At 41.9% G+C, this 22,666-nt stretch overlaps 1 protein-coding gene across 1 annotated transcript in view; it reads right to left on the bottom strand.

The window, feature by feature from the left end:
• VPS13C (vacuolar protein sorting 13 homolog C) overlaps positions 1-22,666 on the bottom strand; it is a 187,643-nt gene that overhangs the window by 13,460 nt on the left and 151,517 nt on the right. Inside the window, exons 74-81 of the mRNA XM_073303628.1 lie at positions 17,330-17,469; positions 16,790-16,871; positions 16,146-16,259; positions 15,520-15,595; positions 13,169-13,332; positions 7,561-7,606; positions 5,931-6,054; positions 4,972-5,086 (exon numbers count right to left, since the gene is read on the bottom strand). Coding sequence (XP_073159729.1) covers positions 4,972-5,086; positions 5,931-6,054; positions 7,561-7,606; positions 13,169-13,332; positions 15,520-15,595; positions 16,146-16,259; positions 16,790-16,871; positions 17,330-17,469 — 861 coding nt within the window. The remainder of the gene's footprint in view (positions 1-4,971; positions 5,087-5,930; positions 6,055-7,560; positions 7,607-13,168; positions 13,333-15,519; positions 15,596-16,145; positions 16,260-16,789; positions 16,872-17,329; positions 17,470-22,666) is intronic.

Here is a 22,666-nt window from a genome sequence, read left to right as displayed (position 1 = left end):
TATTAAGTATGAAAAGTTAGCTCACTTTATCAAGAGGTTTTCTACCTTCTTTGTAAAGCACCATTATAAGCCCTTAGACAACTAAAACAGACAAGCCACTGCCTTCTCTACATATGGATTAGACTGAAATTTACTTTGTGTGTGGAGTTGCAGACGTTGTGGGGAACAGAGCAAAAGAACTCCCCACTAGTGTCATGATACAGCAGTCAGTCACAACTGCAATTTTTACATTCTGGGCTATAGAGGGCCAAGACAACTAATGGCACAAGCTACCCCACGACTTGTTGGTGAGTAATTGAGTCCATTCCAATCTTCTGCACTGACTAGCAGAGCTGGTCAGCTATGGACACTCTACTGTAGGGCATTCCAGAGGTTACAATCGAAGAGGCATTGTTACTGCCTCACAGCCAAAGTTCTTCTGGGATGCCAGTCTGCAGCACCCAATTCAATCAAGTGCCTTTCATGCATAATCCAGCTTTAAGACAGAACAAAACACCATCACTGGTAGTCTGGAAAGTAAGACATTCTTCCTCAAGATTCCAAGACTTTGTCTTAATTATTTTAGAAACTTACATTTAATTTTAGAGGGGCATCCTAAATTTTATATGCCTCGTTGAAGACTGCATTTTAAGCAGGGACTTTAAGCAGGAGATGGTGGAAGCATGGTGGACTTGGTAAGGAAGTGAGTTCCAGACACAGGGGAAAAGAAATGGAAATAAGTGTGCAAAAAGAATTAGTAGCTAGGCATTCACATTAGGAAGAGTGGAGGGAGTGAGGAAGGTAGCAGATACACAGGAGTGGGGTGGTGAGACGGAGATAAAATTTGAGAAGGTCCAATCAAGTGACAATGAGAAGGTTAAATTTGTTGCAGAAGGCAAATGAACCCTAGGTATGATCCAGAGAGAAGTCTAGGTTTTCACTGGAGAACTTTAGTTGAATTACTCAACAAGACAAAGTGAGTCAGTGTTTCAGACATGATATGTTCAAGACCAGAACAAGGATTTCGGAAGCAGGAAAACAACAGCCTGGAAATGCTGTTGTGGCAAAGTGGCAGCAGGACAGTGGCAGAGAGGAGGACAGTTGAACATGTCAATGGTGCAAGGCTGTGAGACAGTGAGTATTGTGAAGCTACCAAATGCAACAGAATGAAAGGAACGAAGTCTGAGACAAATTTACACTATAGTAACTCATTTACAACTAAAAATATTCATTTTCTTAGGCTTATACTCTGGCCAATTCACTAGGAAAAAAACATGAGGATTACATTGAAATTACTCCTGGGGGAATTCTGCACCAAAAAAAAAAAAAAAAAAGTGTTGTACACAGTATTGTAAAATTTTGAAAATTCTGCATATCTTATTTGTTAAAATACCACAATATAATCACACCAGTTTCAATTATTTTGGTAATTTATTTCAAAATACCTGTCAGCAAGTATGTCTATAACAATACAGAAAACAAAAAAGATTCAAGAAATGGTTTTTGGCAAATAGATTCCTTATTAGGCACATTAATACAGAACTTTGAGTAATAATTCATTTAAACTACAAGACAGAAACCTATTTCCTGTACCCCTCAGAAGTAGTACAAAGGTTCAGGGGAGTCAGGGGTAACAGAGGAGCTGAGGGAGAGGCAAGTAATGTCTGGGCAGGAGCCTGGGAGTGAACCTGGAGGTTTATTGGGTATGGATGGGAGAAGTATGGAACAGGTGGTTTTTGTGTTTTTTTGGGGGGAGTAGGGGGGGAGAGAAAGACTGTTAAGGAGTTGGGGAGCCTCCCCCATGCAGAACCTAGCTGACCCCTAGCCTCTCCAATTGACTCAGGCACATCTGCTCCAGTCCCCGCGTGTCCCTGCACTCCTCTTCCTGCCCATCTCCATGTGTACCTGCACCCGCACTCAGCCACTACCCTCCCCCATCCTCATGTTTTCCTTGCATCCCCCCATGCCATCCCCATGTGTTTCTGCACCTCCACTCCCATTCAGCCCAACGCAATATTGTCACCACACTAGCTCCCAGGCCCCACCCATCTGTTCCCCCCCACTAGCTCTTCTGAATGCCTGTCTATATAACCCCCACCCCCAGCAGCCCCGTCTGCCCACGCTATCTATCCCTCCCATATCCCTTGTCTTCCCACCTGGCCCCATGGCAGGATACTATGATGGGGCAGTAGCTGCCCGCTCCCTCTCTGCAGCTGGCTGCTCTGGCCCTGAGCTGGCTGCCCACTCTGACACCACAGCAGCCCCTGGTGTGCAAAAAGGTGTAATTGCAGCGCCTCCCCAACATAATATGTTTTCTGCAGGGGGACATGAATTCTGCACATGCAGTGGTGCAGAATCCCCTCAGAAGTATGAAATAAAACATTTATGTTTCACTAACTGTAAGATTCTGACAAATTTAGTTCAAGGAATTTCAAAATTAGGACTCAGACTGAGTTATTATGCAGTGTTGTGACAAGTGCAAACTTTTTATGAGAAACGGTGATTTAGTTTAAAGGCTAAGACTCCTTTACTAAATGTCCTATTTTCCCTCTAAGGCTCAACTCTGTATTTGTTTGATCATTAAAACAGCTCATGTGTGCTATGCTACACTACCACCCTGATTTCTATAACCTCAAAATGTACAGGTACAGCAACAGCGTTGGGTGGTGAAGAGAGCTGTTTCAGTGACCTTAGAATTTCCTAGCTTTCGACAGAAAGAAAATTCAATATGGAAAACTATGTACAGCAATATTTTTTTTGAATAATATTATCAAAACTTTAATCCACAAAAAATAGGTTAAACATACAAATCTTAGAGGCTCCATATATTTATAGCAGCCAATTTCCAACATTAATTGTGCTACATCTTTCCTTTTCATGTACCAAAAGCGTTTTCCCCACATAACAGACCAGGAAGTCTAACACTGCACTGAAAAGTGTTTTTAAGTAATAGAGTGAAAAGCACACACCTAGAACTAACATATTTATATTTTTATTTAATATGGTATGACAAACATGAATTTTAAAAAAAACTCTGCTTTTGCACTAAGTTTAAGATAGTATTGTTTTACAAAAGATTGCAACTATTTAATATTGAGAATTTTTGAGAGGGGAACTGAAAAAAATTCATGCTAGTGCAGAGATGCACACAAGCACCACAACAAGCCCAGAAAAGAAGTGTTGAGTATTGATCACAACTGTATTGATCACAATCTTATAAATAATGTTTAAGACAAATGTCTGAAGCCAGTAAAATTTTTTGTCAACAGCGTTTATGCATAAAACACAGAACAGACATTTTGTTGCTAGTAAGATTAATTATTGGTTTCCCTAATATGAAATTTCACAAATCAAGGAGAGACTCGTGGCTTCACTCACGCTAAAAAAGTTGGCATTTACATACTAGGGATTACAGTTTTAAATGATGTGCAGTAGTATGTATATGCATCGCATAAAATAGAATACAAAAAGTTTATTTGGGGCAAAGGGCAGAGTTAACCAAGCCTTCTGTTCCTTGATTGGAAGAACATATCATATAGAAGATTATTCATTTTTCAATATGAACATGGAGTCATGTGGCTAGTCAGCAGTGTCAAGGGCAGACCTATAGCAGCTTATTTAAACCACGAATGGAAGCATTTTATCTGATATATTTTCAAATTTTATATCACCGACTCACGAAATTACAAAAGCATTTTCATAGACAGGAGCAAATTTTTTATTCATTTTTAGTAGCCATGCTTACTTTCTTTTCTTGGCATTTTTAAGCAAGATCCCTATATAAATACCCTCCAGAGAATGCTGACTAGTCAAGCAGCATTTTATCATCTACACTACCTTGAATATTTCTTTAGTGACCACTTTATTAACACTTGCCATTCAGAGCTCAGAAGTAAGGCCCAACATCATTTTAAAAACACGCAAGAGGAAATGATTTCATGTTAGCATGTACTACCGTCCAGTCTTACCCTTTAGACTGTAACAGGTAAATTATTTTGTTCTTACTATGAATTGGGTAATTTAAAGTGCCATTCAACTCCTACATAGAGGTTCTAATAGAAGTCAATGAATAATTTGAGTTTCTTTTATGGAATCATGCCCTTAATCTAAATTCTTAAAGGCCCATGAAGGAAATCATGAAAAAATATGGAAAATGTTTACTCCATTATTCCAGTTCTTGCTGCGTATGCAAGGGGAGAGAGAGAGAGAGAGAGGGGACAACATTAGAAACCCATGCCGAGGGATCACAAACGATATCTACAGGAAATAAATGCAATCATCAATAATTAAGATGCAAGTTTCAGTCTTAACTTAGAAGTAAACATTTTAAATCACTTCTTTTGTTCCAGATGTTTTATCATAACCAATACTTCAGCTAAATTACATTTGAAATCTCAGCCAGCATGTTCTTAAAGTGCTCTTCCTGTTTGCTGTCTTGTTGCATTTACTCAAAATTAACTGGATTAAAATTCCCCAGTATATGAGAAATAGCATTCATTGTCAATATGGCACCCATGTCTAACACCATGCAGGCGGTCAACCAGACTAGACCATCATATGCGTTGTGTAGCTTTTAGCACACTACCATTAAAAACCACAGTTTGAAAACATGGGAAACATAAGGAACAGGATTAACCTCCTAAATATTGTCCCACAATAGACTGTCCCACAAATGCTAAAATATCTTCACACACCCCCTTTTTTTAAGCGAGGGTCATGGTGATATATTTAACACAAAATGACGAGATGAGCAACTGGTAAAACAGAATATTGAAAGGCTGTGCAGTAATCTGATTTACTTTGCATAGCACATATGTTAGTTCTTCATTGTGACTAAAGCTTGCATTGGATGGCAATACATAGGCATATTTTATAAACTGAAATAAATATCCAGGTCCCTTCCCCAAAGTAGCATTTTAATAATATACTGCATTAAGCTCCTCAATGGTTAGAAAATTTAGGCTGTACTTATGTTAACAATGCAACTCCTACCTGAAATAAATCATAACCCTCAGCTTCACGCCTGTCATATGGCCGGATAATGCCATCTTCGTGAATGTGACGCGGAGGACGGAGACTAGATACCTCTTCAGTTGATTCTGCCACCCTGTCAAAGACCAACAATTTCAATGCGTTCAGACCTGGTACAGACTTCGCACCAAAATTGTTTTTGTTACTTGCATTTCTTTTATTTCTTTTACTAGTTTAGTCAGCACAGATTTTTAAATAAGTTATTTAGAATTCATCTCCTCAAACCTTGAAAGATCCTGCTCATACTTGCTAGCTAGCCATGAATTATCCAAATTATTTGTGTGTCATGGCACTCTATATCATCGCCCTATTGCATCAGTCAGAAAATTATGAAACTACATGTCTATGGGAGAAGTTTCTTCCAAACTCTAAGTAACTATTGACTCTTCTATAGCTTGCAGAAAGTTTTTCAGTTGCACTTTCAAAAGCGCATAAATGATTTAGGATTACAAGTCCCACTGACAGTCATTGCAGTGGTCTAGGTATTACAGCAGGGTAAAGTGAGAGATGGCTGTGAGCATTCAGGAGTTGAAAAACAACATTTTTAATTACTGAGTGTTCTATGTTTTTATTTAGTTTTTACAGTCTTGTATGGACTTTTAGTTGGTACACCATAATACAGGACTTTCATTTTATTTTTCATGTTTGCATGGAGCTGATATAACCTCCATATGACACTGTAGTATATTAAGTTATACTGTAATAGCGTCAGTCTCAGGTGGTTGTAGCACTCTTCCTTCACCTGGCACCTAACAAAGCATCACCATGGCGCACTCTCAGTCCTCCTGATGCAGCTTGTATTTTAATCACATCAAATGGCAAGCAAACATATGTTACCACTGTACCTCTAATCACACAGTCCACATACCTGAGAACATTTGGTAAACAGACAATCACTAACTTCCACCCCATCATTTTACCTCTGAATTCCCTGGAAGGTACTGCTTGCCATATCTACGATGCCACCTGTCGGGCGGGCCACAACACCTACAAGCCCTTTTCCAACTCCTTTGAAGAATCCAGCTGCACCTTCCTTTTTAGCCCCTTCAGAAAAGAAAATACAGAATTAGTTACATACCCTTGCAGAAGATCCAAATTCTAAAGTTAATCCACCTCCTGCTTTATGAAGACTTAACTTTAATTAGAACAATTCTATACCTGAAACATTCCAAAATTGCTGGTTACATGCAGTTCAGCTCAGAAAAAATACTATGTATTAATGACACCTTTTGCTTTACGGAACCTTCCCAGTCTGTGTTTGGTCACATAGTTGTTCACCTTAAATCTCATTAGCCCTTCAGAACCAACATAGCTAAGAGAGGGTGAATGGGATTCTTCTTTCTTCTACATTATCAGAATTGTTTACTAAAAAAAAGTTACAATTATCAGAGCCAGTTACGCTAGTGCACTTCCATTGAAGACAATTCTCCACAGGTCTGATTAAGAGCAAAATGTGAAGACTGTAGATTTACGCAAATGCAACTAAGGTAAGAATTTAGCTTCCAAAACCATTCGCATTGGTAATGATGCATGAGCAAAAGAACCAAATGACTGTGTGTAGTTTTTTTATACCATTTTTACAGAATCACTGCTCAGAAGAGAAGAACAATTCACTTAATTTATTAGCAACCAGCAAAAATCAGGTGAAATTTAGTGCTATTAACTGACTAATATTTAGATGGTTCTTCTGTAAACATTTAAGGAATTGGGATTGTATATCTGTGAGAGTGTCCTGATTCCCTATCTAAATGCCAGATTTAAAAGAAGCAATTACACCTATTTTTTAATCTCCTTTATTCTTTTTTACCATGCCTCGTATTGATAGAGTGAAGCAGGCTTAAAACAAAAGAACTACCTGACAGGTTTAAGCACAAGCCAGTTAAGCTTCCCAATTAAAAGAAACAGCAGAAACAGACCAAGTGGTTAAAACAGATGTTATTTCTAGTGTGGCTCCCACTCTAATTATTCTTTACCCTGTCACTTAAACAACAACAAAAATACTACCTGTTCTATTATTTAACATCTAATTGTACACACACACACATGCATGTGCCACCTATGGGGTGAAATACATTAATGCATAAAGGTCTATTTCTCTACTTGTTTGCTGGTAGAGTTAGTTACTCAAGCTCAGCTTTATACAGTTAATTTGCTGATATAGAGGAAACTGTGCTGAAATTGTCCAATAGCAAAAATTTACATGCCTGCTGTAAATATGACCGTTCAGAGAAAGTTTTCGTTTTAAACTTATTCAGACGCAGCTGCACATGATATTATGTGAACTGGTCTGTCAAAGTCTGCATGTGAATTTGCACAAGAACCTTTAGTAACAACTGTAAAAATATCTGAAATCAAAACTTTAATTTTTACAAAATGACATGATTTTAAAAATGTTACTTTTCTTCAGAAACACAGAAATAGTGAGCTCAGACCTAAATAAGTACTATCATGTTTAAGTCAATATTTCTCAATAGAAAGTAAGTTATAAGTAGCACAACGTGTTAGCCTTCTGAAGAATGGACTTTAGGTTTACTAATAATTTTTGCCTACCTTCTACAGGTTTAGTGATTATTCCAGTCACACCACCAACAATACCCTGAAACAAAAATGAGAGTTTCATTGTCAACACTTGAAAGCCAGAACTGCTGAAGCACGATTCAGCCACTAGGTGTCTCTCCTGCTGTGTTTTAAAATTAACATTTAAGCAAAGCATTCAAATGGGATCTTTCCTAAGGCTTATTTTTGTTTATTATGAATTCCTGTTGACATGATCATCATGAAAGAAAACATCTTTGGAATAATTAGAAGGCACAGGGAACTACTAAACTGGACCCAGAGACGATCCCTGACAGATAACATGCGAGAATCTTAACTTAACTGTTGTTTTGCACTACCAGTCACTATTCCCTGGCTGTTCTGTAGCCTACGTCACAGGATGTGACCCACAGATCACTGGGGCCAACTGGCAGAGGACATATACAGCAGTTTACAGAGATCCCCGATGTAATCATTCACCAAAGAGCGGGGGCATGTGAGGTCTCTACCAAGAGCTCGTAGCTTACTGGTCATCATCATAATTGCAAAATGTATGTATAATGATAGTTAAGGAGTTACGTGTCTTTACTGAAAACTATGTTCTTAAGGTATATAAGTTAACACAGGTCATCAGAGGTGATAAACAGTATCTATTCGGTAGAAGGGAGTAAACACTCCTCTCTCTGGCTGGTTATCTTGTACTGAAGGCCTTCCAATTGAAGTACATTTGCAGTAATGAGTCTGATGCTAATGAAAAGCTTGTAGAGTCAATGAGGAAGGATCACACAGGGAAAACAACTAGCAGGGGGATCCTGGTTATAAATAAAGAATGGATTGTTGTGGGACAACTTGAGGTGGAGAGAGACATCCTTCACTGAGCATAGCTTTTTTCATGAAAAAGGGATCACAGCTTACCTGGCTGAGAAACACTAGTGAGCAATATTATAAGACACAACAATAACTAGTTAACTAAGCCTAGGTTATGGCATACATGTTATAAGGGCTTCTCTACAGATAGTGTGCTGCAAGTCAGGATGTAAATTTACAGCATACTAGCCTCCAAAGCACTAACTGGCCATGCAGACTCTTCTACCACGCATTACAAGTTCTCTAAGCCAGAGTGCACTTGGGAACTTCTAGCACACTTTGCTATCATGAACTAAAAGTTCTCCACATCAGAGTCCACACAGCCAGTTAGTATGCAGCAGGTTTGTGCACTGTAGAGTCACATCCTGGCTTGCCACTGAGGCCTTGTCTACACTACAGGGTAAATTCAATCTAAACTATGCCATTTGAGTTACGTGAACAGCGTAATTTCAAGTCAACGTAGCTTAGATTTACTTACTGTGGGATCCACACTACACTTCTCTTCTCGATCAGGTGGAGTACAGAAATCGACGGGAGAGCAGTCTGCAGTCAATTTAGTGGGTTTTCACTAGACCTGCTAAATTGACCGCCAATGCATCGATTGCCACTTGTTGATCCCCCGGTAAGGGTAGACAAGCCCAAGTCTTCATCTAGGTAAGCCCTGATTCAACATGTATCGCAACAGTACTTTGCCTAATCTTAAGTGAGTGCTTTTAGAAATATCCAAAGTATAGTAAAGCCTTTTAGGAAAGGAGGTTACTAATATGCTGAATAGTTTTATAGAGTAAACAAAAGAAGTCAATTAATGCATTAGGCAGTATCCCAACCATAACAGCACAAAAAAAGATTAATGCTTAAGATTGGCAGTGTAATACAAGAATAGCAAACAGGCTTTTACGAATTTGTCAGTAAACAAGATTAGAAAAACACATGTCACGCTATGTACGCTACTGAGCAAGTTTGGGAAAGTAAAATGAGTTTTTTCTTTTGATTATTATTAACAACAATTCCTAATGTGCTTAATTTGCATTTCATGTAACAAATAATTCTAGCATAAAGATGATAGGTATGATTCAAAACCCACATAAACAACAGACACTGGACGTAAACACAGCCTTTCATCTCCTAGGAAGAATTTCTCACTTGAGATAAAATGGATCACTTGAGCACTTAGCATCCATTCCAGAGAAACCTCGTGTACATCCATTTCAGAGAAACCTTGTGTAGGTAACGTCGTATTTATTTTGTGGTCATTTGTTCCATGGTCATCAGACCCTTACCAGATTTTTTAAAAAAAATCAGTTTGTTGCATGTTACTGCAAACTTCAGATTTGAAGCTTGTTTTTCTTCTCTGGTGAACCAAATGATTAGTGATCCGAATTTGCACATGAACCCTTTTACTGCATCTTATAGTTGTTTCTGTCACAGACAATAAAGGTGGACACAGCCTTCTTCAACTGTTCACCTGGGGAGTGAATTCTTCCAAAACTGAACGTAACTAGTAACTTATTTACATATGTAATTATAGGTGGAGCTGAGAGTGCTGCCTGTACTTAAGGCTGCCCCAACACTTCCTATTATGACACAGTTTTCAGTTTTTCTAACCGGCCACAACCTGAAAAATTTCAGCTGAAGTTTTACATGCTGGGTCTCTGACTCACATTCAACTTTTTTTTGGAAAGTTTTAGCAAAAATATTACAGCTGCTTCTGAAAACAAGACTGGGGGAAATATTTTTGCCCATGTTAAAAATATTTTTACAAGTGTTTAATTTAGAAGCTCTAGTAGCATCTCCATGCTTTGGAGCAATGAAAGGTGTGTGTACCCCAACATACCTAGCAGCATCTGCAAGAAAGACAGCAAAAAAGCTTAACTGATACCAAAACCCAGCTTGGAAGGGCTGCAGGAATACAGTCTGTAGTCTCTCTCTGGGGGATAGAAAAGACAGGATATGATCCAGGGAGACAGCAAGGTGTCTGAGGCAGCAGACCTTGGCTGCCAGCTTCAAGATTCCTGGGTTTCTGTACCAGTCACCAAGGTAGCTGGGGCCGTAGCACTGATCCTGTGGATTTGTGACAACCTCCAACCACCAAGACAGATGGAAGGCCCACTGTAAAGACTATTGCTGGGTGCGACTGTTACCCTGGAAGGGGTGGATTAAAGCATAACCTGGCCAGAAGGCGAAGTTGTGGGGAGAGAGACCACCACAACGATGGAGTAACTATAGGCAGGGAGTGCCATAGACAGAGTATGCCGCCACGCCTGGCCACAAGGAGGTGGCTCCTGAGGTGAATGAACCACTCTGCAAGCAGGGACTTGAAATTTGGCAGGTGGGTCACACCCTAGGGTTGGCAATCTGCTTCCTTTGTGGTTTCCGTGAGAAACAGCCCACATCTGGCGAAATTATTACCTTCCTGAAAATCTCAGTTCACACGTGCTCAGTAGAGATTTTTTTTTAAAAAAAAATAATCTGGCAGCTAAATTCTCTTAAGAGTCTATCTGTATTTTCCATGCTCCATCTCCTCACGGGTCCTGTGTACCGAGCAGACTGGGCAAGACCATCTTGACAGCCATTGAGTATGTTCTAGTCCAGGGAGGCAGGGGCTGAGAAGCACCTCCACTTGAATTGCTCCTCCCAACTGCCAGGAGCCCCTATGATGTGGCACAGGAACTGAGAGAAGAGATTCTCTCCTGTGCTTCCAATGCTCCCCCTGGTGGTGGCCAAACAATTTTGTAGAATCAGCAGCCTAACTCAATGCAGAGAGAGCAAGAATCAAAGTGGGGTATGGGAGAGAAGGAGAAGGCAGTTTGGACAAGGAGCCCAGGGTGGGGAGAAGACTGTGAGCCAGTGCGTGGGGACACATGTACTCTGACAGGGAGCCCAGGGACAAGGAGACCCAAGGGTCAAACTGAAACAAGAAGATGGGGGAACATGGCGAAGTGTGAAAGAGACTGGACTGAAACAGAAAAACTGGAGGAGATGGGACAGAAGGTCTGTAACCAGTAGAGGAATACTCCTCTCCAGAACCTACAACAGAACTCAAGATTATATACACATGGAGGAATAGGTAAACATAGGTATAACAATATTTCTATAGGTATTATAATATACCTGTCCCGCCATGTGTACTCCCCAACTGATGAGGGATGCATCCATGGTCAAGGTCTTTGTTGGGAACAGGGAGTTGAATGGTACCCATACGCGCGCATACACATTTTTCATCTGTGTTCCCACCAATTAAAAGAGTATAAGAACCTTTGGTGAACCCTGACTAGCAGGTTGAGTCTATGCTTGAACCAGGGTATGCACAGTCAGTAACCAAGCCTTCACACATCGGACACGAAGCCCAGCTAACGGGATCACATTAGGTGCTTGTGGCTATATGATCCAACAGTGCCAGGATTGTATGGACATCCTGAGGGTCATTGGGGTTCACTGTATGAGACTGATGGAGAGGAACTGGCCATCTGGTAAATATATCCTGGCAGTCACAGCATCCAACCTCATCCACAACCCTGGCTTCTGGGGTGGATTTCTTCAGGTTCACCCTCAATCCAATCTGTCAGAGAGATCTAGAAGCCCAGTAGCTGCTTCTTACATTTTGCAGTAAGATTGTCCCTCTAGGAGCCAGTCCTCTAAGTAAGGGAATACTGTCGCTGCTTGTCAGCAGAAGTAACCTGCCACCACTGACAGCATCTTGGTGAACATTCTTGGTGTTACCCTGAGTCCCAAGGGAAGAATCCTGTACTGATCGTGTTTGTTGGGTGTATGGTGAACATGTGCAACCTGAAGGGCACTAACTACACATAGGGACAATCAGGAAAGAATTAGTCATTCCAGAGATAAAGATATAAAAACCAGTAAGTTTCAGGCAACAAGAAACTTGCTAGCCAGGGGGAAGGGGAGTTAAGTGGTTGGAAGGGGCCTGAGTCTGTCCTTCCCTTTGGCCCTTCATCTTTACTGCTATGGGGGAAAGTGGGAAGTCATATAAGGAATGGAGTGGAAGCCTCCTTCCTTCTCTGTTCCCGATATAGCTATTATCTATAAAATATATAAATTGCATGGTTCTTCACACTTACCCATCAAGATAGATTTTTTAAAAATAAAATACCCTTGATATGAGCCTCCTACTTTGCAAAAACTAGCTACAAAAAGACAGTAGCTCATAACTACTATAATTGATATTCTTTCAGAAGCATTTAGCATATTTGTGTTAGATCTACAGAAGTTGATAATAATGAGTAGTAATACTTAGGACTTATAGGACAGTACTATTGTTAACTAGAATTTCACTTACTTATGATCAGATATCTCTTGGATTTTAACTCCCAACACTCCCCTGTTCTGCCTCATGTCACATATCTATAGTATTAGGTGTCCTATTTTTCAAAATACTTGCATCATTGTCATGAACAGAACACACTTCAGAATCTAAAGTACATTACATTTCAGAAATGTTGAAGCAATTTGTCTACATATACTTCCTCTTCAGATATTTTTTTAAAATGTAAAATTTTTTTTATGACACTCCCAGGTGGATTCTAGAAGAAACAGAAAATAAATCACCTTACGATAATATCCAGTACTCCATGCAATGTAAATGGACTTTAATTTTTTTCCTTCAGTTTCTGCTTCTTTTATTAGTTCATTAACTGAATATGGAGGATGCCATTAAATTGTTTCATACATGCAGTTAATGATTTTCTAGCACAGGCCCAACTGTCAGTTCACTGTAGGTTTAGTTTGAATTTCATACCCGTAAAAAGCCTTTTCCTCCTTTGGCCAAACTGTCACCAAAGTCCTTCGGCTGACGGCCCATCTCCTCTCTCCGTTTTTGCTGGTATTCTTTGTCCATAGTTATAGCAGCCAAGCCTTTTCCAACGGAACCAGTGATCCGAGATACCACCCCGGCAGCGCCCCCTGTCAGCCAAGGAGAGATTAAGTCGCATGGCTCCTTGTTTATATTTAATAATGGACAAACCATAATGTACAATTTAAATTGCATGCAATTCAGAGGAATCTTTCTGTGCTAAAGTTGACAATATGATAATTTAGTAAAATCATCAGACAAGAAGCATGGAATACCATATTATCTTTCAAGCAACAGGCTCCAGTGTATAGGCATGAAACTTATTGCAGCAAAAGACAAATATTTCATATTGACCTGGCATGCCTTGAAATATTTTTAGCACAGAGTCAGGTTCCATCCTCTGTTACCTGACTTTTTCCAACAACTGATACAGTATTTAAAATAGATGCTTTAATAAATTAGCCAAAGCAATGGTTGGTCTTGGATATACTATTCTCCAAAAAATGTCTTCGAAGTCTAGTACTTATCACTGGTTTATCATCCCAGCACTGACAATGAATTCTACATTTTCATAAATTAGCTGCCTTTTTCTCCATCATGCTGAAATCTAGGAACTCTCAATTAATTGTGTTTGCTACTAATAATCTTCAAATGAACAAAGCTTTTATGGAATGAGTGGCAGACTTTACAACACCTAGCACAGAATCATAGAATTGCAGGACTGGAACGGACTTTGATAGGTCATCTAGTCCAGTCCACTGCACTGAGGAAAGACTACCCAGATGATTCCTGACAGGTGTTTGTCTAACTTATTCTTAAAAACCTCCAACAACAGAGATTCCACCACCTCCATAGGTAATTTGTATCAGTGCTTAACCACCCTTACACTTAGGAAGTTTTTTACAATGTCGAGCCTAAATCTCCCCTGCTGCAGTTTAAGCCCCTTTACTTCATGTCTTGTCCTTAGTGGTGATGGAGAACAATTTATCACCCTCCTTTTTATAACAACCTTTTACAAACCTATAACAACCTTCTGCCTTTTCTGAGAGGGCTTTGATGGGGAACCTTCTCTCCTGAAGGTACTCAAAGACTTATGTCCCCCCTCAGTTTTCTCTTCTCCAGAAGAAACAAACCCAATTTTTTCAATCTTTCCGCAAGGTCATGTTTTCTAGCCCTTATATCATTTTTGTTGCTCCCCTGGACTTTCTCCAATTTGTCTACATCTTTTCCCACGTTTGGTGCCCAGAACTGGACACAATACTCCAGTTTAGGCCTTATCAGTGCTAAGTAAAACGGAAGAATCGCTTCTTGTGTCTTACTTACAACAGTCCTACTAATATATCTGAGAATGAAGTTTGCTCTTTTTGAAACTGTATTGCATTGTTAACTCATATTTAGTTTGTAATCCATTTTAATAAAGTACTCCTTCCTAGGCAGTCATTTCCCATTCTGTATTTGTGCAGTTGATTATTCCTTCCTCATCATAGTACTTTTCATTTTCCTCACTGAATTTCATCCTTTTTATTTCAGACCATTTCTCCAGTTTGTCAAGATGATTTTGAATTATAATCTTGTCCTTCAAATCATCTGCAACCTCTCCGAGCTTGGTATCATACACAAACTTGATAGAAGCGTATTCTCTATGCCACTATCTAAATCATTTATGAAGATATTGAATAAAACCGAACTCAGGACCGATACTTACAGGACCCCACTTGATAGGTCTTTCTAGCTTGACTGTGGACCATTGATAACTACTCTGGAGTACAGTTTTCCAACCAGTTGCACACCCACCTTACAGTAGGCTCATCTAGGCTATACTTCCCTGGTTTGTTTATGAGACGGTCACGTGAAACAGTTTTAAAAGCTTCACTACAGTCAAGATATATACCACATCTACTGCTTCTCCCCTATCCACCAAGCTTGTTACCCTGTCAAAGAAGAATACTAGGTTGATTTGACAGGATTTGTTCTTGACAAATCCATGTTGACTGCTACTTATCACCTTATTATCTTCTAGGTGATTATGAACAGATAGATACTATATTTGCCCTTTTCCAGTCCTCTGTGATATCTCCCATCCTCCATGAGTTCTGAAAGATAATTGCTAATAGCTCAGAGATCTCTTCAGCCAGTGTTTTCTATCACAGCTTCTGCCATGATTCCCATATTAGTGTTTTGAAAATGCTTCTCAACCCAATTAAAATAGCAAAAGCTCTACAAAGACATTTGGTCATACAGTACAAGAACTAAGTTAACAAGTACTTTTGTCAATGACAAAGGTCCATGATACATACCTACTGTGTGACCAAGAAGACTCTTTACACCAATCACAAAGCCCTCAGCAAATTCTTCAGGTCCTTGAACAGCTCCCTAAAGATGAAATTTACTATAAATTAAAATACAGAGAGAGAGAGAGAGAGAGAAACAAACCCCTCTCTTCATCCTACAGCTCTTCAAGAATCAAATGGCAACTGCTGTGCATTGGAAAATGTCTGTTCATTTAGGGTATGTCTACACTGTGATAAACCCATAGCACTGAGTCTCAGAGCCGAGGTCAGCTGATGGGCTCACCGGGCTCGGGCTTCAGGGCTAAAAATAGCAGTGTAGATGTTTGAGGTCAGGCTAGAGCCCAAGCTGTGAGACCCGCCTGCCTTGCAATGTCTCAGAACCGGAGTTCCAGCCCGAGCCGAAATATCTACACTACAGTTGCATAGCCCACAAACCCAGCAAGGCACAGTCAGCTAACCTGGGCCAACCACAGCCATCCCATGCATCTTCTGTTACGTTATAGACATACCCTTTAACAAGACATTTCTTCGAGTAGCAAGTGCCACGATTTCCCAATTCATCAGGTTCAAAAATATTTTTATCAACCTATAGCTAACTGACTAATACAGTGACCTAAAAGAAGAAATCATACCTGAAAAGGCTCATAGAAGAAAGCTTCCACACCCTCAGACAAACCTCTGATTAAGCCAAATGGATTTCCCAGGACATCTAAACCCAGTACAAGAACATACATCTGCTTCAAGAACTAAATGAAGAACAAAAGTGGACATAGTACATATCAGCTCTTTTTTAATATACTACCCAAGTTAGAATTAAAATCTATAGAACATAGTTTTTAAATCTCCCAAGCGCAAGTAAGATGGTGTTAAAACAGTGGCTTAGCAGAAGTACTGCATAATGCTACAGACCAGGACAAAAGCGCGACATAGGCACGGGAGGAAGCATGCTCTACTTGAGTGACTGTGAAAGAGTCTGGCTATGGCAAAAGATGCTGTACGTGTACAAGTAGCTCCATCAGAATGTCATGGTAGATGATGAGCCTAGTACCATATTTGATACAGGTGGGCAAAAGTAAAAGCAGAAACTGTTGAAACTGAAATCCACTTGAAGTAGAGGTAATTCACGTTTCGATGCTTTGCCACAGAAATGACTATGAACAATGGATTTGTAAAACTAATAGTTTATCCCCAAATAAGCACAAAAGCTTCACATTCCAGACAAGCATATTTATCCTAAAAATATGTTTAAAAAGTAGAATTCACTGAATGAACTTACTTGTTCACTATAATGTGTAACAACTCTCCTTATCAGCTCATCTTGCCTGTAAAACTGATACTTAATTTCAAAGAAAGCAAGTCTGAAAGACAAACAGCAACATTTAATAGCTGAAACAAAAATCTCTTATTGATTTATTACTTGAGATTAGAGTATTTAAATTTACAAAATTATTTAACTAACCTATACCTTTTATTGTGCATTATTCAGTAAGGTAGCTAGAGCACTACTTGAGACACTTGTAGGAAGCGAAGGCTACCAAGGGATGCAGTGCAAGGGTTTAGAACAATTAGATACCCTTCCTTTCCCATTCATCTCCTTCCCTCTGAGGATCTCAAGTCCACTTTTAAAAATAACACAAACACACTTTCCATGCATGTGACTGTACTTGATTACAAGGCAATTAAATTCATTCTAAATAGTTAAATCAGACCAATCATTTACTGACTACTGCTGAAGAACTGAAATACCTAAAAGGATTCACCAACTCTATTTACAAATTTAACAGTCAAAATCTATTAATCAGAAGTATCAGCTTACTTAAATATAAGATCATCCACATCAGTCAGAGTAGCCCCAATACTTTTCAATAGCAAGTTGACTGAATGAATAGCGATCATTTCTTTTTTGTCCTTATCTGATTCTTCTCCACCTGCACCCAAAGACAGACTCAAATGCAACTACAAGACAAAAATATTTGTAAAGAATGAAATCAACAGGTATGTATGAAATCCAACAATCATGTTTGTAAATTATTTATAGTTGACTTGGTTTTTAAAAATTGCACTACTTGAACAGCTACACCTGCAATGCACTTAAAAAACAGTGATCAGGTTCCCTTAATAGCTCTTTTGTTCACCCACGTGTAGAGCCATGCACGGATACAAAATTTGGATCTGCATCCATCTGCAAGTGGCAAATATGCTTCGCGGATATATGCAGATATCCACAGATTTGCAGGGCTCTACCATGTGCACAGTAAAACTCAAACAAAATCCTCTGTTTATAAAAACTGTGAGAATAACATGTTTATTCACAAGTCATGACGACATCAATCATGTTCACAGACAGAAAACTAATGTGGAATATAAGTGGGTCCCGATGGAAATTAGTACTAGCAAAAAAGGTTTGTATTTTAACTAGCCTGAATTTAGCTAGCAAATAAATACATCTTTTTTCCAACATTCTTCTCTGGAACTGCACATTTCACAGTGTTGGCAATACAAGATTTAAGTTCTGAGTCTCTTCAAGCAAAAAATGGTTACCTTTCATAACTGTTGTTCTTCGAGATGTGTTGCTCATGTCCATTCCATTCCATTTGTGTGCACGCCCATGTGCACAGTAGTCGGAGACTTTTGCCTTAGTGGTATCTGTAGGATCAGCTGTGGCGCCCCCTTGAGTGCCATGCTCATGCATTGGTATATTACGCACCACTGATCCTATGCCCTCTCAGTTCCTCCTAGCCTGCAACTCCGACAGAGGGGTAGGAGGGTGAGTAATGGAATGGATATGAGCAACATATCTCAAAGAACAAGAGTTATGGAAGGTAACCGATTTTTCTTCGAGTGTTTGCTCATGTCAATTCCATTCTAGGTGACTCTCAGGCAGTATCTATGGAGTTGGGCTCAGATTTCAGAGTTTCGTGGCTTGCAGTACCGCCCTACCAAAGCCAGCATCGTCCCGGGCCTGCTGGGTCAGTGCGTAGTGGGACGTAAATGTATGGATGGATGACCAGGTGGCCACCCTGCAGATGCCCTGGATAGGTACAGGGCTCAGGAAAGCTGCCAAAGAGGCCTGTGCCCTGGTCAAGTGGGCAGCGACAACAACTGGCGGTGACACCTTCGCTTGATCGTAGCAGAAGCGAATGCAGGCGATGATCCTAGAAGAAATTCTTTGGGTGGATACAGGGTGCCCTTTCATCTGGTTGGTCATTGCAACAAACAATTGTGTAGACTTATGGAATGGCTTGGTCCTGTCGATGTAGAAGACAAGAGCCCTCCTAACGTACAAGACATGTAGTCTACCCTCCTCTGCCAATTTAATGCAGCTTCAGAAAGAAGATTCTGGCTTGAATGAAATTAAGACACCACCTTGGGAAGGAAAGCCGGTGCAGTCCCAGCTGTACCTTGTCCTTGTAGAAAAATGTATACGGCAGCTCCAAGGTGAGCGCCCGACTCTCCAAGACTCAATGGGCTGAAGTCACCACGACTAGGAATGCAACCTTCCAGGACAGGAGGAGGAGAGAACAGGAAGCCAAAGGCTTGAAAGGGGGCTCCACAAGATGTTACAGCACCAGGTTCAAGTCCCACAGAGTAATTGGGTCCTTGACATGGGGGTAGAGGTGCTTAAGGCCCTTGACGAATCTGACAGTCATGTCCTGGCTGAAGACCGACCTGCCCTTGAGCAGTGGATGAAATGCCAAGATGGCTGCCAGGTGGATCTCGATCAATGAAAGGGACAAACCCTGGAGCTTGAGATGCAGAAGGTATCCCAGAATGAGCTGCAATGAGGCCTGCTCGGGCTGGATGCCTTTTTCTGAGATCCAACAAATGAACAGCTTCCACTTGGCGAGGTAGTTCACCCTGGTAGAGGGCTTTTTACTTCCCAACAGGAACTGCTGAACGTACGCTGAGCACTGCTGCTCCTACTCATTCATTCAACCACACAACAGCCAAGCCATTAAGTGCAGCGCCGCCAGGTTTGGGTGTAGAAGACTGCCATGGTTTTGGAACAGCAAGTCCGGCCTAAGAGGCAGATAGAACGGAGTTGCCACCGAAAGGTTCAGCAGTGTGCTGTCCCACTGTTGGGGCGACAAGGCCGGCGCTATGAGAATCACCCTTGCTCTGTCCTACTTGATCTTTGTAAGGACCCTGGGGAGCAACGGTACTGGAGGAAAGGCATACCTCTGAGCCCCCAACCACAGGAGTAGAAAAGCGTCCAACAGGGGCCCCCATCCAAGCCTCTCATCGAGCAAAAGACATGGCATTTCCTATTCTGTTTGGACGCAAACAGGTCCACTCGGGGAGTTCCCCACTTGCAGAAGATGAAACTGACCACCTCCAGGACGGAGGGACCAATCATGGCAAGAGAAGAAGATCCTGCTGAGGCAATCTTCCAAGGCATTCTGGGCCCCTGGAAGGTGCGCTGCAATGAGATGTATACCATACTGCAGACAGACATCTCAGAGCCTGACAGCTTCTTGACAGAGGGCCATCGACCTGGCTCCACCTTGCTTGTTGATATAGAGCATGGCAGCCATGTTGTCTGTAAGGACCTGAACCACTTTGCCCAGTATATTCGGTAGGAAGGCTTGGCAGGCCAGGCACATCGCACTGAGTTTCCTGACGTGGATATGCAAGGAGCGATCGTGACTGGACCAATGACCTTGTGTACTAAGATAGCACAGATGGGCGCCCGACCCCAGGTCCGAAGCATCAGAGACCAGGGCTGTCAACACGGCCAGAGCCTCGAAGGGAACTTCTTCCAGCACCGCCGCAAGGTCTGACCACCAGGTGATAGACGACAGTACACTGTCTGGAATTCTGATCACCCGTTGGGGCCATAAGCCAATGCCAGCCATGCCTGCAGGGGCCTGAAGCACAGTCACACGCGCCGGACCACATACATGTAGGCTGCCATGTGTCTCAACAGTTTCAGGCACGTGTGGGCGGTGATGAGTGAGTGGGCTCGCATAAACGAGATGAGGTTCACCATGGCTTGGAACCGAGTCTCGGCGAGGAAGGCCCTGGCCCGAGCAGAGTAGAGAACCACTCCGATGAATTCTATGCATTACACTGGGGTTAAGGTTGACTTTTTCTCATTTATTATCAGCCCCAGGTCATGACAGGTCGGACAGACCAGCTCGAGATGCCTCCGCACCTGGTCTCGGGACTGGCCCCGTATCAGCCAGTTGTGGAGGTATGGATACAGTTGTACTCCCTAATGTCTCAGGTAAGCGGCCACCGGCGCTGTGCACTCTGTGCACATCCTCAGGGCTGATGAGAGACCAAAGGGTATTGCCGTCAACTGGAAATGGCGCCGGCCCAGCATGAAACAGAGCAAGTGCTGGTGCCCTGGAAATATGGAAGTAAGTGTTCTTTAAACTGAGGGCGGTGTACCAGTCTCCTGGATCCAGGGAGGAGATGATGGAGGCCAGGGAGACCATGCAAAGCTTCAACTTCTCAAGAGACTTGTTGAGGCGACACAGGTCCAGAATGGGTCTGAAGCCCCCTTTTGTCTTCAGAATTAGGAAGTAATGGGAGTAGAACCCTCTTCCTTCCATGTTCTGAGGGACCTTCTACACTGCCCTCAAGCACAGGAGGTTGTCGACCTCCTGAATGAGGAGCTGCTCCTGAGAAGGGTCCCTGAAGAGGGATGGGAAAAGGGGGGGGGAGGGGTGGTTGGTGATATACTGTAGGGTATAGCTAAGGCTAAGGTTTTGTCACGGATATTTTTAGTAGAGTATGGACAGCTCACAGATACAAAAAGAAACATTCATGGAAGACTTAAATATCTTGGACAAAATGGGGATCTGCGGATCCCCATACTGCCAGAAAGGGGGGCAGCTGTGCAGGGGCTAGAAGCCGCCTACAGCAGCTGGGAGCTGCAGGGTACCCCCAACACCCACAGCTCAGAGGTTCCCCTGCTGCCAAAAGCGAGCTCAGGGGTTCCTCCACCGCCCACAGCGGCTGGGAGCTGCGGGGGACCCTGCAGCTCCCCACCACTGAAGTCACAGCAGTTGCTGGAAGTTACGGAAAAGGTTCAGAAAAGGGCAACTAAAACGATTAGGGGTTTGGAACGGGTCCCATATGAGGAGAGATTAAAGAGGCTAGGACTTTTCAGCTTGGAAAAGAGGAAATTAAGGGGGGATATGATAGAGGTATATAAAATCATGAGTGGTGTGGAGAAAGTGAATAAGGAAAAGTTATTTACTTGTTCCCACAATATAAGAACTAGGGGCCACCAAAGGAAATTAATGGATAGCACGTTTAAAACAAATAAAAGGAAGTTCTTCTTCCCTCAGCGCACAATCAACCTGTGGAACTCCTTGCCCAAGGAGGTTGTGAAGGCTAGGGCTATAATAGGGTTTAAAAGACAACTGGATAAATTCATGGAGGTTAAGTCCATTAATGGCTATTAGCCAGGATGGGTAAGGAATGGTGTCCCTAGCCTCTGCTTGTCTGAGGGTGGCGATGGATGGCAGGAGAGAGATCACTAGAGAACCTGTTAGGTTCACTCCCTCTGGGGCACCTGGCATTGGCCACTGTCGGTAGACAGGATACTGGGCTGGATGGACCTTTGGTCTGACCCAGTATGGCCATTCTTATGACCTCTGTGACTAAATCGCAGCCTTAGGTATAGCCCAATAAAAACTGCATCGAACACTCAACAGTCTGATGAGATACGGGACTAGGCCGACTGGAAAGGGCGGGATGGATCAATCAGATTGACAGGGGCATTATACTCGGGCACAGCCTTAAAATAATTGCTTTTAGCCTCCCTGACTTCTAGGAGGGTCAGGTTGTGCAGCCGAGCAGGAAGATGATGGTTATCACCGCTTATGATCCTTGCCTTTCTCCTGTTGGAGCCTGCTTTGCAAGTTCTCCAGGACCTTGGACTGCTGAGGGGAAGGAAGGACGGAAAGGCTTCCTGGATTGTTGTAGGATATAAAGGCCCAGGGAGCGGAGGGTGGTTTGGGAGTCTTTAGGTCCATGGAGCCTTGAGTCTGTAAGCTCAGAGAAGAGTCTGGTGCCCTTGAAAGGGAGGTCTTGGATTGTGGCCTGCATCTCTGGGGACAACCCAGAGGATTGCAGCCAAGAGCTGCGTCTCGTGGCCACCGCAGATGCGACCACTCTGGCCGCTGAGTCTGTAGCATTC

This window comes from Lepidochelys kempii, chromosome 10 (assembly GCF_965140265.1).
Source record: "Lepidochelys kempii isolate rLepKem1 chromosome 10, rLepKem1.hap2, whole genome shotgun sequence".
Taxonomy (NCBI): Eukaryota; Metazoa; Chordata; order Testudines; family Cheloniidae; genus Lepidochelys; species Lepidochelys kempii.
Note: the sequence above shows the minus strand (reverse complement) of the source record. Positions and strands in the feature narration are given on the sequence as shown.